The 19,996-nt window shown below is 41.8% G+C and overlaps 1 protein-coding gene across 4 annotated transcripts in view; it reads right to left on the bottom strand.

The window, feature by feature from the left end:
* SHANK2 (SH3 and multiple ankyrin repeat domains 2) overlaps positions 1-19,996 on the bottom strand; it is a 717,042-nt gene that overhangs the window by 397,427 nt on the left and 299,619 nt on the right. For all 4 annotated transcript variants that reach the window (XM_039911444.1, XM_039911445.1, XM_039911446.1 and 1 more), the window contains one exon: positions 15,318-15,627. In XM_039911444.1, the coding sequence (XP_039767378.1) occupies positions 15,318-15,627 (310 nt within the window). The remainder of the gene's footprint in view (positions 1-15,317; positions 15,628-19,996) is intronic.

The following is a 19,996-nucleotide window of genomic DNA, read 5'->3' as shown; positions in this document are numbered from 1 at the left end:
ACCAAATAATAATAATGAGTGGCATTCGTTAAGCACTTACTATGTGCCAGGCACTATACTAAGGGCTAGGGTGGATACAAGCAAATCGAGTTGGACACAGTCCCTCTCCCATGGTGGGGTTCACAGTCCCAATCCTCATTTTACAGATGAGGTAACTGAGGCTCAGAGAAGTGAAGTGACTTGCTCAAGGTCACAGAGCAAAGAAGTGGGAGAACCAGGAATAGAACCCATGACCTTCTGACACCCAGGCCCCGACCCTAGCCACTCTGCCCTGCTGTCATGAAGATGCTAGCGGGCAGCCCCACATACCCATTGTCAATAATCATTTGTTCAATTGTCTCAGGGTTACATTATCTCGATATTTGTCACATAGTCTTAAACTATTACAAATGGGGAGAAATACCAACTCTATCATACAAAAGAAAGCTTTCTGAGAGCACACGTAACTGGAATAGTTAGGTGCTTTATAGATCAATATGATACCCAATCTCTTCTAATGACCTTATTAATAGTCTGGGACACAGCACTAAGTTGCTTTGGGTCAGGTGGTTCCAAACAAGAAAGTGTTGCAAGGACTAAATAAAGGTAGAGTAGTAAAGAGAAACACAGAAGATAGTGACATTATGAATGTGGGTTGGATTAAGTACTGAAAATGAAGTCTAACCTAGAAAACTATTAATCCACTTTGGGGAAATAAATTCAAAATCAGGTAATGAGTGTGAAGGAAGGACTTGGGAACCTCCAAAAGGGCCGTTTTTTTGTATAGTTGTAAAGAAATATAGGTTCAAAGAAGTTTATATTCAGCAATTTTAAGATGCTTACACAGGATCATCAAAGCATTGAGCCAGCAGGTGATGTGAAGATTGCAATAAAATACTTGTAAGATTATTCATAGAATTCTGTGCTAGGTCCTGAATGCCTAAATACTAGAAAAGAATTGACAAAATGGAGAGAATTCGAAGTAGGACAATAACACTGATGGAAGAGTCCTGAGGGATGATTACCTGACAATCCAACAAATGCTATTTTTCAATAGCCAGCTGCTTCTTTAAATTTTTTACTATTACCTCATGATATAGATCTATATCTCTTTTCTAGATCCAGTGGACCTTTTTAAGGAATACTAACTCTGTATTTAGCTAACTAGAATATTTGAGGTAAAATGCCACTATTTGCTAAAATTTAGCGTGACAAATGACATTAGCCTTATTAAAATCACATCTCCTCCAAGAGGCCTTCCCTGACTAAACCCTCATTTCCCCCAGTCCACTTCCTTCTGTGTCACCCTTGCACTTAGATCTGTACCCTTTATTCACACCACCCTCAATCCCACAGCACTTATACAGTGCCTGGCATATAGTGAGTGTTTACCAAATACCATACATCCTCGTGGGTATGGAGCACATCTGCCAAATCTGTAGATGTACAATACAGTATTGAACTCTCCTAAGTGTTTAGTAGAGTGCTCTGCACACAGTAAGTGCTCAATAAATATGCCTGATTGACATTAGATGATTTTTCTCAATATTTCTCTGTCCTCACCCTATATAAAGGAACAAAAGTAATGAAGATATTTCATGAACATTGATCCATCTGAGTAGCATTCAATATACTACTCAAATATTTATTTTCTTCGAAGTTGATGAAGCAGGCCTGCCTAGTGGAAAGAGGACGGGCCTAGGAATCAGAGGACCTGATTTCTAATTCCTGTTCGGTCTCTTATATTCAATTGCATTTATTGAGCACTTGCTGTGTGCAGAGCACTTTTCTAAGTGCACTGTCCTAAGCACTTGGGAGAGTACATTATAACAACAGACATATTCCCTGCCCACAAAGAGCTTACAGTCTATGGTATGTGACCTCAGGCAAGTCACAGAACTTCTCTTGTGCCTCAGCTCCTTCATCTGCAAAATGGGGATACAATACCTATTCTCTTTCCTGCTTAGGCTGTATGCCCTCATGAGTGATCTGATTATCTTGCATCTTCCCCAGGGCTTATTACAGATCAAGGCATTGTGGATAAAGCATGGGCCTGGGAGTCAGAAGGTCATGGGTTCTAATCCCTGCCCCACCATTTGTCTGCTGGGTGACCTTGGGCAAGTCACTTGACTTCTCTATGCCTCAATTACTTCATCTGTAAAATGGGAATGAAGACTGTGAGTCATTTGCAGGACAGGGACTGTATCCAACTCTATTTGGTTGTATCCACCCCAGCGCTTAGTACAGTGCCTGGCACACAGTAAGAACTGAACTAATACCATAGTTATTACCATAATTATTAAATAGTAAGTGCTTAACAAATAACACATTATTACACATTCCTTCATTCAATCAATATTTATTGTGCACTTACTATGTGCAAAGCACTTTACTAAGCTCTTGGGAGAGCACAATAATATTAGAGATTGAATGTAAAACAAGATGGCTTCTTAGACCTTCTAGTGAATTTCCAAATTAAGAATGAAATTTTGATTCCAGTTCATTAACTCAGTTCTCAGCAGTGATTTTCTATACTATCTTGGGCACATCATAAAGACTCTGGTTCATTTCTCACCCTTCATTTATTCATTCAATCATATTTATTGAGTGCTTACTGTGTGCAGAGCACTGTACTAAGTGCTTGGAATGTACAATTTGGCAACAGATAGAGACAGTCCCTTCCCAACCACGAGCTCACAGACTAAAAGGGGGAGACAGACAGCAAAACAAAACAAGTAGTCAGGCATCAGTACCATCAAAATAGATAAATAGAATCATAGATAAATATACATCATTAATAAAATAGAGTAATAAATAATATATACAAATATACACAAGTGCTCTGGGGAGGAGAAGGGGGTAGAGCAGAGAGAGGGAGGGGGGAATGGGGAGGGGAGGAGGGGTGGAGGGAAAGGGAGGGCTCAGTCTGGGAAGGCCTCCTGAAGGAGGTGAGCTCTCATTAGGGCTTTGAATAATAATAATAATAACAGTATTTGTTAAGCACTTAACTAAGTGCCAGGCACTGTACTAAGCGCTGGGGTGGATACAAGCAGATTGGGTTGGACACAGTCCCTGTCCCACTTAGGGCTCACAGTCTCAATCCCCCTTTTACAGATGAGGTAACTAAGGCTCACTTCTCTGACTTGCCCAAGGTCACACAGCAGACAAGTGGCAGAGTCGGGATTAGAACCCATGACCTTCTGACTACCAGGCCCATGCTCTATCCACTACACCATGAAAGGTAGCTGGTGGATGTGAGGAGAGAGGGCATTCCAGGTCAGTGGTAGGACGTGGGCCAGGGGCTACTGAGAGCTCACCTCCTCCAAGAGGCCTTCCAAGACTGAGCTCCCCCTTTTCTCCCTCTGCTCCCCCTCCACCCTCTGCTCCTCCCCCTTCCTCCTTCACCTCCCCTCAGCTGAGCCCTGCTTCCTCTCTGCTCCCCCTCCCCTCCCACCGCCTTCTCCTCCCCCTCCTCCCTTCCCTTCCCCTCAGCACTGTCATTTGAATTTACTACCCTATTCATTCTGTTAATGAGATGTACATAATAATAATAATAATGTTGGTATTTGTTAAGCGCTATGTGCTGAGCACTGTTCTAAGCGCTGGGGTAGACACAGGGGAATCAGGTTGTCCCACGTGGGGCTCACAGTCTTAATCCCCATTTTACAGATGAGGTAACTGAGGCACCGAGAAGTTAAGTGACTTGCCCAAAGTCACACAGCTGACAAGTGGCCGATCCGGGATTCGAACCCATGATCTCTGACTCCAAAGCCCGTGCTCTTTCCACTGAGCTCCTTGATTCTATTTATCGTGATAATGTTGCCTTGTTTTTGTTCTGTTCTGTTTTGCTTTGCTGTCTGTCTCCCCTGATTAGACTGTGAGCCCATCACTGGGCAGGGATTGTCTCTATCTGTTGCTGAATTGTACATTCCAAGTGCTTAGTACAGTGCTCTGCACATAGTAAGTGCTCAATAAATACTACTGAATGAATGGATGAATGAATGAATGGCAGGACAGGCTAGAACGAGGCATCGTGAGGAGGTTAGCGGCAGAGGAGCGGAGTGTACGGGCTGGGCTGTAGGAAGAGAGGAGGGAGGTGAGGTAGGAGGGGGCAAGGTGATGGAGAGCTTTGAAGCCAAGCCTGAGGAGTTTTGTTTCAAGCGAAGGTTGACAGGCAACCAGTGGAGGCTTTTGAGGAAGGGAGTGACATACCCAGAGCGTTTCTATAGAAAGATAATCCAGGCAGCGGAGTGAAGTATAGACTGAAGCGGGGAGAGACAGGAGGATGGGAGATCAGAGAGGAGCCTGATGCAATAATCCAGGCAGGATATTATGAGAGATTGTACCAGAAAGGTAGCAGTTTGGATGGAGAGGAAAAGGTGAATCTTGGCGATGTTGTGAAGGTGAGACAGGCAGGTTTTGGTGATGGATTGGATGTGTGCGGTGAATGAGAGAGCAGAGTCAAGGATGACACCGAGGTTGCGGGCTTGTGAGAGGGAAAGGATGGTAGAGCCATTCACTGTGATGGGAAAGTCAGGGACAGAACAGGGTTTGAGATGGAAGATAAGGAGCTCAGTCTCGGTCATGTTGAGTTTTAGGTGGCAGGTGGACATTCAAATGGAGATATCCTGAAGGCAGGAGGAGATACGAGCCTGGAGGGAGGGAGGAGTGGAGGAGTGGAGAACAGTGGAGGAGATGTAGATTTGGGTGTCATCTGCGTAGAGATGATAGTTGAAGCAGTGGGAGTGAATGAGTTCAGCAAGGGAGTGGGTATAGATAGAGAACAGAAGGGGACCAAGAACTGACTCTTGAGGAACCCCTAGAGTTAGGGGATTGGAGGGGAAAGAGGAGCCCACGAAGGAGAACTCTATGGGAGAGCAAAGACTCATTCTTAAAAAATGATCTGATTCTGGCTCACAGCATTGATTGAAATGAAATTGGAAGGATAGCAGAGAAGAGGGGGAAAAGGATAAAAAGGAGAGAAAGAGTATCTATTTTCCTTCCTCAGCCCCACTAATACTCTTAGAACTGTGCTAGGCACATAGTAAGTGCTTAACAAATACCATACTCATCATCATCATCATCATCATCAGTGGTGATGGAATATAATTTTGGTACCTTGAAGGGGGGCCATGCTTCTAAACTGTTCTTCCTCCACTCCCTTATTGTTCCAACCACGCATTGCTTAGAAGGTCTATCGCGCTGAGCAAGCGGCATATTGGGGTGAAATGACCAAGGGTTTAGGGGGAAAAATAAGGCACTCTAGCTCTTTGAAAGGAACTAACTTTCTCTAATGCTTTTAAAATGCTATGTATGAACAGCCAATTAGACTGTGGGCCCTAAGAGGGAAAGATTACTATGACCAATTCGATTATTTTGGATGTAAGTGGTGAAAGGTCAACAACCACCTCTACCAGATGTTGATGTCATTGGAAATATGTAGTATTTCAGGATCTTCCCAGGCAGAAATTAAAATCTGTGCCCGGGGAATAGCTAGATCAACACTCTAGCAGTTTGGCAATGCTCATTTTGTGCTCCTCGCCCCCTCAGATAGTCCATGCCTTTTTTTTGTAAAACTATAAACATAATGCACATTTTCTTCCCCCACATTCCATAAGCTTTTTGTGGGCAGGGATCGTGTCCTACCAACTCTGTTGTATAGTACTTTCCCAAGCACTCATTACAGTGCTCAGCCCACTGTAAGTGCTCAATAAATATCATTGAATAATTGCTTAGTACAGTGTTTTGGTATACAATAAGTGCTTAATAAAGCCTGTAATTATTACTACGCCTTGGGGAAATTAAGAGTCTCATCTAATTTATTCTTCAATGAAAGTACAAAAGGAAAAGGGTTACTACTTTGCCCCAAGGCAAAATTCACCCTATGATTCTCAGAGTTGTCAAATGACCTTTAGAAATCCAGTTGAGCACTATCTTTTTTGTTTGACAGCTAGGACTCTATTAAAATATATCAGTCTTTTTGGTCTATGGACTACTACCTCTTTATGTACATTGTTACTGCCTGATTATTGTTTAGCCACTGACAATATCCATCATGAGATGATTCTTTTTCATTTCTTTATAAATGCAACCCTGATATTCTGGTTGAACTCACCTTCGTTGGGGAACTGTTTGCTTTAAATGTCAGTAGAGGAAAGTAAAAATATTCAGTTGATAGATAATTCATTTTTTAAGCAGTCGAAATAAAAACAAAGGCATTATCTCACTATGTTGAGCACAGTTACCCACATCTGACTTCAACAGAATAACAGAGTAATAGGTGACAGAACATGGGATGAAATGATCTCATTCCTAGCAGCTGTAATTTATTGACTTGGTTGCTTTGGATTTTTAGAAATGCCAAATTAAACTGTCAAATTGGTGGATAAGCTTATTTTGCATAATAGAATTAAGACATTCATTTGACTCTATTTAATTTGCCCAAGTTCTCTGTACAGTGCTCTGTAGGTTCTTGATAAATACAACAAATTGATTTTCATTATTCGATAGCAATAGGAATGTGGGCATTTATGTGTTTACATCCAGGACTGTACTAAAAGTTGGGGTAAAAAGAATACATGGTGACCTCAATTATGCTATTTTAGCCCTAACTACACATTTCTGAGTGAAAGAGGAAGTCTTTGAATTTCTTGATCAACCCAATGCAATATCATCTTACTGAATGTAGGAATGACTGTCAAGGAACAGAAAAAAAAGGCTGAGCTGAATTTTATCCTATTTATAAAGATAGAATGGACTATGCCAAGCCTATCTGCTTTATGAAATGGGGTCATAGGAATGAAATATGGAGGCCCAAGAATGCAATTAGGAAATATTTTATGTCAAGGGAGGTCACAAAAATGTCCAACCTATCATACGCTTATAAAGTCTTTTAAAATTATGCATACGTTCTTCTTTTAAGCTACGAAGTAATCACATTATGTTCCAATACTACTTCTTAATATTCACAGAGAATTTATCTCTGAAAGGCCCCAGATGATTTTCAAATTACTCAACATTCCTGAATGAATTACTAATACTCTTTACTCCTGAGCAAATCATAGCAAAGGTACAAATTCAAAACTAGCCCCAGACACATCCCACCCAATCTTACATGTCTATGTTCCCGCCACTTGACAATCCCTTCGACACCATCAGAGTTAACCTCTAACTTGGTTCAGAATACTTTCCCTTTGGGGAAGGCTTGTCCTAGAAAGTAGAACACTACATGAAGGGCATGAATCTGCAAACTCCCCCTCCCCTGAAAAGACTGTAGTCCTTCTGACATCAAATTAATCTTGGTGTCAGGCTATGTGATCTTACTGACAAGTAGCCTGATGACTAAGGATTTTCTTAAGCAATAACAAGATCTATAATAATTACATATTCACAAGGGAATTTGTTCGAGCCCTGTCTTGCTCTTGTAAGTGTATAGTGCTCTCCATTCTGCCCTCTGCTGCAGTATTTTATCCCCGCCCTAAGTTTGAATTGGGTGAATTGCTGGGTCAGGGTAAACAAGTAAACTTTCTGGTCTCCGGGTACAATCTCAATTTTGAGGGAGACTGGGATTATGAAGCGGAAGGGGTTAAAATCAGGGAGAGAACGGGCAGAAGCTCAAATTCTCCCATGCCTCTGGTCACACCCAGCTCTGGTACTATTGGGTGTCTTATTTTTACCAAGAGGGTTACTGAGGGTCAGCCTGGTCAGGCATACTTCCGGGACTAAAAGGGGTTGGCTGCAGCAGCTCTCCTTAAAAGTGCCATACTTTTGGAACTGGTCCTGGTGCTCTGCCCACCAACTCAGGGGCTAAAAACTGGCAGTAATTAAGCACTGATTGCTATATTCCTCCTCTTCTCATGCGTAATAGCAAGGGCCAGGGAAGAAGAATCTTATGCCCAGGGATTTATTTGGTAAAATTAAAAATGTGAAAAACAATCTTCCTCCCTGTGCAGAGAAAAGCTCAAGTTGGGATAGAATTCCCTAGTCTAAGCAATAGATGTATATTTTCTCTCAAATTCCTTTGTTTCACAGTTTGCTGTAGATTATTTTGTAAGGTTTATGATGTATGATTCAAAATTAAGGCCTCTGGATTCCTTTCACTTATAGAGGCACACCTAGGAGTATCCTCTTCAGGGAAATAGAGACTTTTCTTATTTAAGTTTAGTGCTTACTGCGTTTCAAGCACTGTTCTAAATCCTGGGGTAGATACAACTTAATCAGGATGGACACAGTCCCCATCCATATGGGGCTCACAGTTTAAACAGGAGGGAGAACAGCTATTTAATTCCCATTTTACTGTTGAGGAAACTGAGGCACAGAGAAGTAGTGACTTGCCCAAGGTCACACAGCAGGCTGGTGGGGGAGCTAGGACTAGAACCCAGGTCCTCTGACTCTCAAGCCTGGGCTTTAAGGTAAATTCACAGGATAAAAATCTGACAAAGTACTAAATTGGACTCTTTGGAATTTGTTCAGTGGTTGGGATTGGACTGTGTTGCATCTTTTCAAGACAAAGACAAATGTGTTAATTAGGAGATTGCTTCCTTTTTTCATTTGATATACCCTCCTTCCTAGGTGGTATTCCCTCCCCCATCACATTTGGAAGACTACTACTCTCCCCAGCTTTAAAGCCTTTGAAATCCTATCTCTTCCAAGAAGACTTCCTTGAATAATCTCTCATTTTACCAATCTATTTCCCCACCTACTGCATTATATACGTACTTGAGCCCTATCATCCTGAGAACTTAATTAATCTCATCCTCTCCCTACTACAGCATTCATGCAGAGCCTAATATTCAGTTTCTTCCCCTTACCTGTATTTTATTTTAGTGGTTATCTCCCCTGGTAGTCTCTAAATTCTTTGAGGGTAAAGAATGTGTCTAATACCTCTATTATACTTCCCTAAGAGCTCTCTGCACAAAGTAAACACTCAATTAATACTTTTGATTGACTGACAGACGACAGCCCAGACCCATGCCCTTCAGCAGCCCTTCTTCTGATTCCCAGGGTGAGGAAAAAGCAGTAATATGAGCCCAGGTCAGTCCCTTACTTTCAGATGGCTGACTCCTGAACCTACTTCCTGAAAGCAAGACTACACTGCCTCCCAAGCCACTGGGGCTCCCAGAAACCTCATCCCCTGGTGCCCAGGGTGAGGAAAAAGGAGTAGTGTGAGGCCTACTCAACTTCCAGAATTATTAAAAAGGCCACGCTTGTGATTGCAGCCATGGATGGTGTCCCTGTTCAGCTCAGGGCTTCAAGGAACCCAAAACTCTGCTCTAGTCACTGCAATAACAGTAGAGTTCATATTGTATTTGACTTTTTTTATATTGGTTTTATATTTTAATGTTTCATCTTTTCTGATTAATCTGTTGCAAGCTGCCTTCTCTCCCCTTCCCCTCTTCCCAGTATTCTTAGATACTTAGCTTGTGATGCCTTTGGAGTCTAGGTACTGGCTCTAATTTTCATTTGTGCATTTTTTTTTTACACAGTAGATACTTAATACATACTATTATCAGTAAGGATCAAATTAGCAGTGGCAGCTCCTCTCCTTAGACTCCCACCCCAAAAGCCCACCAAGAAAGATCACCAAGAAACTTTGCCAATTTGTGATTGTGTCATCATTTCTGACCTGCCCAGTGGAACAGTCAGGGAAGGAGTGAAGGAGCAGCAGCGGAATGCCTGCATTCATTCAATCATATTTACTGAGCAATTACAATCTAAGCACTAAACTAAGCCCTCAAAACCTAGACTGCTGAGAAGGCTTTGGGTGGGAGTTTAGAACTCTGGGTAACCTGGGTGATAAGAATTCTGCAAACAACTTCTTTCAGCTGCAACATTTGGATGCTCATTTTATCTTGTGTCCCTTGTCATATATATTAAATCCTTTCTTGTGTGCTCATTACCAACCCCCTTTTAGATTGTGAGATCCCAGAGGTTCAGGGACAAAGTTTTGCTTATCCTTTATTGTATTCTTCCCCAGGGCTTAGTACAGTGGTTTGCACACATTAAGTACTCACTAGATACCATTAAATTAAATGAAGCTATATGTGCAGGACCCCACAACCTCTTTAAAGCATGGTTTTCTCTTTTCTCCTCGCAAGGAGATGATTAGTACACTAAAATTGCTTAAAATACCAAAACCTGCTCTTTTTTGTCCAATAGCAAAGTGACCTAGAGGAAAGAACATGGGTCTGGGAGTCAAAAGACCTAAATTCTAATCCCAGTTCCATCATTGTGGGACCTAGGGCAAGCCATCTAAGTTTCCAGCATCTCAATTTCATCATCGGCAAAAAATGGGAATAAGATACCTGTTCTCCCTCCCCCCTTTAGACTGTGAGCCCCATGTGAGACATAGACTCTGTCTGATCTGCTTGGAGTGTTTCTACCCCGACCCTTATTAGAGCAGTTGTTACAGAGTAAATGCTTTGGAACACCACAGTTATTATTAGTATTATCTGGAAATGGGAATATTAGGCAGAGTTGCCCATTGTAACTTCCACTGTTTTAATATTCAGGGAGGATAACAGAGAAAGGGCAAGGGGGGGTGCATTTAAAGCTTTCTCCATTCAGGGCTCGAGAGACTAGAGGATCAAGGTGCTGGGAGCCAAAATCTCTGCTTGCAACCATGCTCTACAGAACCCTCTCCCTGCAGCTCCCGGCAGGCTGGTCATCAAATATCCAATCCCCTTCGTGAAGATGGAATCCCTGTCAAATGCCTTCTTCTTCCCCAACCAATCAATCAATCAATGTGCGCAGAGCATAACTTCCTATCAACTGCCCTGTCAAGAGTATCATTAAAAGGCAGATTAAGGGTAAAGTTGATAGTGTGGCCTAGTAGAAAGAGCCCGGGCCTGAGAACCAGAGAACCTGGGTTCTAATCTTGGCTCTGCCACTTGACTGCTGTGTGACCTCAGGCAAGTCACTTAACTTCTCTGTGCCTTAGTTACCTCATCTGTAAAATGGAGATTAATACTGTGAGCCCTGTGAAGGACAGGGACAGTGACCAATTTGATTGCCTTTTTTCTACTTCAGGATTTAGAACAGTGCTTGACACACAGTAAATGCTTAAACAAATACCAAGGGAAAAAATAAAATGGTTGATACCAATATGACTCCAGCATTTTGAGGCAGGGCAGGAGCAGGGGCTTTGGTTGGGAGCTGGCTGCAGTTGGATTTCATGAGATGAACCAATGAATATTACCTCCCATAGGAGCACTAGAGAGAACAGTAGTAGATAGATGGCTGAAAAAATGAGAATCCCGAAAATGTGATTGAAAAATAAACATTTTGTATCAGCTTCAATTTATTCTGGCTTCATACTGAAGGTCTTTATTATCCCATTTTCTAGGTAAGAATTTTACCATGTAGGCGCAATGGTTTCTAAATTCATTGGTTCACACTTGTTTAATTTTAGTTTCTCTTCCTATTAAAAGATACTTAGAAGTGTTTTACCATGTACTCAATCAATCAATCAATGGCATTTCTTGAATACTTACTTTGTGCAGCATAAGCGCTTGGGAGATTACAATACATGGGAGACATGAACCACATCCTAAAGAACCTTACAGTCTAGAGGTACTCAAATCATTTACCTAGTCTAATTGAAACACAGAGAACCTTTTTCTCCAATTTGGATGCTCCAAATTTCAGCTTCAAGGAAGGGGGCACTTAAGGTACCTAATCACAGCACTGAGGAAAACAAAGTGGATTCCCAATTTTAAAATGGTATCGTGCTATAATCTTCCCCAGATGAAAAGACTGAACTATAGAATAGCCATAAAAATGTGGCTATTAGGAGTTAAAAGGTTAAAAGAGAGAGGGAAAAGACTGGTGGAAAGAGCATGGGCCTGGGAGTCAGAGGACACGGTTTCTAATCCAGCTCTGCCATTTGTCTAATGAGTGACCTTGGTCAAGTCACTTAATTTCTCTGAACCTCAATTACCACATCTATAAAGTGGGGATTAAGGCTTTGAGCCAACCTGATTATCTTGTATCTAATCCAATACTTAGTACAGTGCCTGGCAAATAGTAAGTGCTTAACAGTAACATTTGAAAGACAGAGAGAGAGAGAGAAAGAAAGAGAGAGAGAAAGAGAGAAAGAGAGAAAGGAAAAGGAAAAGGAAAAGGAAAAGGAAAAGGGAAAGGGAAAGGGAAAGGGAAAGGGAAAGGGAAAGGGAAAGGGAAAGGGAAAGGGAAAGGGAAAGGAAAGGAAAGGAAAGGAAAGGAAAGGGAGAGAGAAGAGGTGGTAGATAAGGGTCAGTCTGTTGAGAGGCACAACTAGGATAAGGATATCGAGTGTATTCCATCAGTAATTTCCAGGATCAGTTCCTGGCCTTGTTGCATCACTGCATGGGGCTTTTCGTGCACCTGAATTTGCATCCATGGTTCTCAGCTATTCCTTGGAGCCAGGTAGCTAAAAGGCCAGTTTGATTAGCTTGTCCAGCCAAAGAACATGCAAGCAACCGGAAGGGAGGCTCCTTTACAAAGCACAATTCTGGGGACTCCAGGTAGAGATCTGAGATCACTGATCACTAATCCCAAGTTAAATGAGACAGGAGTGAACCACAGTATTGGGATTAACTCTATCTGTTGCCGACTTGTTCATTCCAAGTGCTTAGTACAGTGCTCCGCACATAGTAAGTGCTCAATAAATACTATTGAATGATTAACCTAGAAACAGAAGATTCCCTATGATCATTTAATCCTGCTTCCATGATTCTACATTTAGGACTGATGTCTTCATGGAATGAGATTTTGCATCAGGATTTGGCCTAAAACTACCCAGGAATTGGGACAAACTCTCATTATTGGGCTAGATTTTTATTCTAAGTAACCCGTTAGGAGAATTCCCTTGGTGCTATGAACTATGCAGAGCTAAATTGAAGGATTCCCTAAAGTCACCAAGTTTCACTTTATAGGATTAGTCAGAATGATGACTACAGTTTTCAAAGGAGGGAAACCTCCTCCCTTATGTAAAATCTTAATAAGCTACTAAAAGAAAAATGTGTCCAGAACCTGGCAAAGACTCAAATAAAATGCTGCAGGAGACAAAAGGAAGCACCAGTAGACCCAGCCCAAAGGGTTACCATGGATTTTTCACAATGGCCCCTTCCCTTTGCCTGCACCCCAATGGGCTGCACATGGCTGGTGATATGATGTAAACTGTCCTAGGGGGAGGGGACAACACAGGACACTCTGCTTTTCCATCTTTCATGGAGAGCTAGGCAGAGTTGAGTCCAGTAAATAAACAGATCTCTATTCCGGCAGTGGCTGAGGATTCTGACTCTCCTCACCTGCCTCCTCTGCCAATTTTCATCATTCATTTAGGGATTCCCAAAGATGGAAAGGTGGATGATGGAAAACAGGCCTTTCCAAGGGATATGAAATGTCCTCTGCCTGGCAGAGTGTGTTGTGTTGTGTGTGTTGTGTGTTGTTGTGTGAGTAACACTGGTCATTAGGCAAAGAGCAGAATCATGATTGTTGCTCTGGACACTATTTCCTCTTCCATAGCACTAGTCATGCCTCTTTCTAAGACAGTCCAGCCTGAGCTATACACAGACAGATTCCCCCCACATAGATCAATCCTCCCTCTCCCTCCAAAATGCTTCCCTTCCACCCCCGGGGATGCTGAGAACATTCTTCCAGGCTTAGGAAACGTATCCACCAACTCTGTAGTACTGTACTCTCACAAGTGCTTAGTACCTTGCTCGGCACACAGTGAGCCCTCAATAAATCCCACTGATTGATTGACTATCCATGATCCTAATTTCTCTCACTACTCCCCATGACTGAAAGAATAGTGTTCAGTGGGAAGAACAGCAGAATAGTCAATAACCTCCAGATGGAGATTACATTACATTTACCAAATTGGTCCAGTGTTTCAGTTTTATAAATCTATTTGGAAATATTAAGTTCTTTCTTCACTCCTCATAAGATCGTCTACGGACTATAAGCTCACTATGGGCAGGGAATGTGTCTGTTATATTGTTCATTCATTCATTCAATTGTATTTATTGAGCACTTACTGTGTGCAGAGCACTGTACTAAGTGCTTGGAAAGTACAATTCGTCAACAAATAGAGACAATCCCTACCCAATAATGGGCTCACAGTCTAGAGTCGGGGAGACAGACAACAAAACAAGTAGGTATAAACAAATAAATAAAATTATAGATATATATACATCATTAATGAAATAAATAGAATAATAACATAATACGTGTATATATATATATACATAGGTGCTGTGGGGCAGGGAGAGGGGTAGAGCAGAGGGAGGGAGTTGGGGTTATGGGGAGGGGAGGTGGAGCAGTGGAAAAGGGGGGCTCAGTCTGGGAAGGTCTCCTGGAGGAGGTGAGCTCTCAGTAGGGCTTTGAAGGGGGGAAGTGTACTTCTCCTCTTCACATTATAAAGCTACTGAAAGATTAGAAAGAGTAGCCATGAGAATAAGTTTAAGACATTTGGATTGTTTACTCTGAATAAGAGAAAGATACAGGATAGAAACTACATTAGAATTAGATCAAATGAACATCGACTGCAGAAAACAGGATTTAGGTCAGATACAACCTCATTTCAGGACAAGGAATAGATTTAACAAGAGAGGTTATAGAATCATTTGTCTTGAAACTCTTTATCATGGAGGCAAGAGCAATATAAAATATGTGACCTCAGCGGACTCTTTCAAAGCTTGTTGTGGGTGGGAAACATGCCTACAAACTCTGTAGTACAGTGCTCTGCACAGAGCAAGTGCTCAATAAATGCAATCGACTGATTCTATGAAGTCATAAGACTTAGGTGGTATACCAGCATCCCAAATTTACTATGTCAACATTCTTATTCTAAGAGAAGAAGCTTTGGTTTCTTATTCACTTACAGACTGCCATCACAATTTTGGAACTATCAAGTAACCTATGGTTTAATCAAAGTTGTTATGTTTTACTCTCCCAAGCACTTAGTACAGCATTCTGCACACAATAAGCACTCAATAAATCTGACTGATTAATTGATTCAATTCTTCCTGATGTACAATAAAGACTCAGCATTCCTACTCATATGGTATCACTCCAGAATTTAGCTTGATTTCCTGGAGGTAACATGGCTTAGGGCAAAAGCATGGAAGTCAGAAGACCTGGTTTTGATTCCAACCTCTGCCACCGGCCTTCTGAGTGAACTAGGAAAGTCAACTAACCATCTGTGACTCAGCCATCCTAACTTTAAAATAGGAACAAGACACCTGATCTCTCTACTTCTTAGACTGAATCTTAGGTAGGTAGACATAGCGTATGAATCTGATTTTTTTTAATCTACCCCAGTGCCAGGCATAAAAGGAGACATTAATAATCACCTGATATGCCTATGCTGCTGCCTCTTGGCATCTTCTCCAAGCCTGTTGAGGGATGGTGACCTACTCCGAGGTCCTGGGGTGTAGCTCCCAATGGTTTTCACTGTGCCATTAGGATTATTCTGCATCTGTTGTAGTAGCTGAGGCGAGAGGCTGCGGTGCGAAGAGGCAGAGGAGCAGACCGACCAGTCGGGGACGTTGTTGATGTTGAGGTTGTTGTCGCTGTTGGAGCGAAGCAGAATCCGGGGAGCCGCCAGGGTGCTCTGAGGCCTCCGCCTTCGGTTGGAATAGGTCGGGGCCTCTCGAAACGGCACTGTGTGTAGGGAAAGAAAAAGCTCTGGTAAACACATACCCTCTCTGGACTGTAAGCTCCTTGTGGGTTAGGAACATATCTACCAAGTTTATTGGACTGTACGCTTGTAAGTGTTTCATTCAGTGCCCTGTACACAGTAAGCATTCGGTTCATACCATTGGTTGATTGATTTTGCAATGGGTCACATCTGTTGCTCCATGGGCATATTCTATGCATAGATTTTTTTCCCCGTCCTTACAAAATAGTGAGGCACAATGTAGCCAGTGTGTCCAAACAAGCTATCATGGCCAAGCTCCTGTAAGCTCCTTGAGGGCAGGGATCATGTCATTTGTTTCTGTTGTATTCTCCCGATCCCTTAATACCAACTAAGTGCACAATAATAATAATAATAATAATGTTGGTGTTTGTTAAGCGCTTACTATGTGCCAAGCACTGTTCTAAGCGCTGGGGTAGACATAGGGGAATCAGGTTGTCCCACGTAGGGCTCACAGTCTTAATCCCCATTTTACAGATGAGGGAACTGAGGCACAGAGAAGTTAAGTGACTTGCCCACAGTCACAGAGCCAACAAGTGGCAGAGCTGGGATTCGAACTCATGAGCCCTGACTCCAAAGCCTGTGCTCTTTCCACTGAGCCACGCTGCTTCTCTAAGTCAATAAGTTCTACTGATTGACTGACCAGGGTTCTAGGGCTTAACATCACTTTAAGACTGTGAGTCACCCAATTAATCAATGATATTTATTGAGCCAATAACCTCCCAACCTCCTGCCTCCCCCCACTTCAGTCCATACTTCACTGCCCAGATTATTTTTCTATAGAAATGTTCAGGGCTTGTCATCCCCCTCCTCAAAATCTCCAGAGTTGCCTATCCACTTCTGAATCAAACAAAAACTCCTCATTATTGGCTTCAAAGCTCCCCATCACCTTCCCCCTTCTTACCTCGCCTCCCTTCTCTCCTTCTACATCCCAGCCCACACACTCCGCTTCTCTAGTGCTAACCTTCTCACTGCCTAGATTTCATCTGTTTCACCACCGATTCCTGGCCCACATCCTGCCTCTGGCCTGGAATGCCTTCCTTCCTCAAATCCCCCAGACAATCACTCTTCCCCCTTCAAAGCCCTACGGAAGGCGCACCTCCTCCAAGAGACTTTCCTAGACTAAGCCCCACTTTTCCTCAGCTTCCACTCCCTTTCACATCAGCACGACTCGCTCCCTTTGCTTTTCCCTCTATCCCCACCCCACAGTACTTATGTCTACATGTATTTATCTATAATTCCATTTATTTACATTGATGCCTGTTCAGTTCTAGTGATGTTGGTTTCCCCCTGCCACCCTCGACTGTGAGCCCGTTGTGGACAGGGGTTGTCTCTATTGCTGCATTGTACTTTCCAAGTGCTTAGTACAGTGTTCTGCACACAGTAAGCGCTCAATAAATACAACTGAATGAATGAATTGAATGAATGAATGAAGTGAGCACCTACTGTATGCAGAGCACTGTACTAAGCATTTAGATTAGTACAATACGACCAAAATGGCAGACACATTCCCTGTCCACAAGAAGCTTGTGGGTTAGGGACCAAGACATTTCTCCTTATTGTATACTTTTCTAATGCTTAGTAGAGGGCTTGGCACAGTGTGCTCTCTACAGATACTTTTGACTGAATGTTTTATTTTTGTTTTCTCATTTTTATGGCACCTTTTAAGTGCTTAGTCTGCACCAAGCATTGTACTAAGCGCTACGGTAAGTGCAAGATAATCAGGTAAAGCACAGTCCCTGCCTCCCTTGGGGTACACAGTCTAAGTAGGAAGGAGAACGGGTATTTGTACGGTTTTGTTTTCTTGTGGCAATCTAAAACTCCACAACTGACTTTGATTCAATGGCATTTATCTATCACCCACTGGGTGCAAAAACAGTATACTGAGGACTGGGAGAAACACAATAAGGAGCAATAAAACTCCATCTATGGCCTTCAGAAGGATCAGTCTATAAATGGAGCTGAGTGGATGGGGACAGGCACATGGGGATAGACTGAATGCACAGAGATGAAAAAAAGACAGGCAATGACAAACACAGAATAAGCAGCAGTGCCTTGTGGCCCGTAATAAAGAAGCACATGAACACACATGAAACAATCTACTCTTAAGCAGAGTATTACCCTATTTGATGATTGACAGTCCCAAATAGGAAGTAGCTGGTTTATGACTAATGTTCCTGAACTGAACTGGGGGAGGATAGAGCACCACTTCCTACAACTGAAGGCAGGTCTTAAGGGAAACATGGTACAGAGGAGTAGACTGGGAAGGAAGAAACAAATCAAAATGAATATAGATAACAACTGCCTCTCTCTAGGGAGACCTATGCAAAAGCTTCTCAGTGGGTTTTTCTGCCCTTTGTCTTATTTACCTGATTTAGCCTTAAAATACCCTGGATAACAGCTGTGCATTCCTCTAGCTTTTGTTCTGAGATTATTGCTGTCATTTAATAAATGAGAAATACAAAAGAAAGAAAGCAAGTGTACCTTCCAGAGCTGTACAAGAGAGTTTTCATTTTTTAGAAACAGCACCTAAAAATGTCTGAAATGACTATCAAAAAGGTTTTTTCTAAGTACAACAAATTGGATGGTCTTTTCTACTGAGAGGTCTACATTGTTTTAAAAGATGAATCAAAGTAAAATCAGGCAGCGTGCAACCATTTCAGAGTCGGTGAACTTTCATCTGTCAATGTAATGGTGCTAAATTTTGAGCATAGGCCTAGGAGTCAGAAGGACCTGGGTTCTAATCCCAGCTCCACCACATCTGCTGTGTGACCTAGGGCAAGTCACCTCACTTCTCTGGGCCTCAATCACCTCATCTGTAAAACAGGGATTAAGAATGTGAGCTGTGTCTACTCCAGCACTTAATACAGTGCCTGGCACATAGTAGGTGCTTAACAAATACCACAATTATTATTATTATTTAATAGAATATTTATTAAGTGCTTACTCTGTGCAAAGCACCATATCGAGTACTGGAGTAGGTACAAGATAGTCGCACAAGATCACACAATTCTTGCCACTCATGGGGCTCATAGTCTAAGTAGGAGGGATAGCAAGTATTTAATCCATATTTTATAGATGAGATCACTGAGGCACTGATAAATTAGGTGACTTGCCCAAGTTTTCTTAGCAGGCAAGTAGTAAAACTGGGATTAAAACTCTCAAGACCTTTGACTTCCAGGTCCATGTTCTTACCAATAGGCCATGCTGTCTGCTTTTCCAGCATAGTATAGCTGGGAGAGGAAAAATCCTTCCTAAACACGTCTCAATTTTCCATAGCCTCTGGACCCTAAAAGAATCCTTCCTATTTTCCCAACTTAAAAGAGGTTTAATAATGGAATTCCCCAAAATGTAGACAATTGTGTGAACTATATCAACTTTCAACTATAAACAACAGCACCCCAAATACATATATAGCAAAATATGCAGGACAAATTTGAAACTCAGAGTTAATGTGTCTAGGTTGCACATCTTTCCAAAGAATATTGCTCATAACTGATTTGTAAATGAAAAAGAGCTTGTATGTTTTACAAAATGACACAACGTGGGACGAAGTTTATATACTTTCTAATTAAGAAAAACCTTTCCCTCATAAAAATGCAGCTTGGACTTCAGTTAGGAAAATGAGAACTACCAAGTTTCAACAGTAAGGACATGTCAACCAGGGTCTACAAAGTAACATAGGTCAAAAAGGAGAATTTTTAGCAGGAGCTTAGAGGATGAGATGTATTAGGACAATCCGTATGAACTGAAATCTTTGCCATTGGGAAGCTAGTAATTAAGTCAGTGTCATAAAGCTATTTCTGAAAATATGAAATGGAACAACATGAAAAAGAGGATTCTAAACAAATCACTTTTTTAGGAAATCACAACTTTGCCTGAAGTTAATTTAGGATTAATATTAATATCTGGGAAGTTTAAAGGTTTACCTTGGAGCAGGGGGACAAGTTAATGAACTCTCAAATTGTACCTCTATGATGCTACAATTTTATGAAATTATCATTTGGTGTTTACAACTTAATGCTGAGAGGCTTTATTACTATGCTAAATCCAAAATCTCCTGTGAAGTTTGCAGAAAGAAATGAGTTGTGACACACCATCAGTTTCCAGGGAGTATGATTATTCTCTCAAAAGATTAGGGCCAAGACTATGGCCCATATAAGCCATACTGAAGAAAATGTAAACTAGATTTTAGAGGAAAGTCTGAAAAGAGGGAAAACATACATTTCATTACATTACCATAATGCAGACTCCTATGGCATTTTGGGTAAGTCACTTTACTTCTCTGTGCCTCAGTTACCTCATCCATAAAATGGGGATTAGGTCTGTGAGCCA

The sequence above is a fragment of the Ornithorhynchus anatinus genome, chromosome 3 (assembly GCF_004115215.2).
Source record: "Ornithorhynchus anatinus isolate Pmale09 chromosome 3, mOrnAna1.pri.v4, whole genome shotgun sequence".
NCBI lineage: Eukaryota > Metazoa > Chordata > Mammalia > Monotremata > Ornithorhynchidae > Ornithorhynchus > Ornithorhynchus anatinus.
This window is presented reverse-complemented; position numbering and strand designations above follow the sequence as displayed.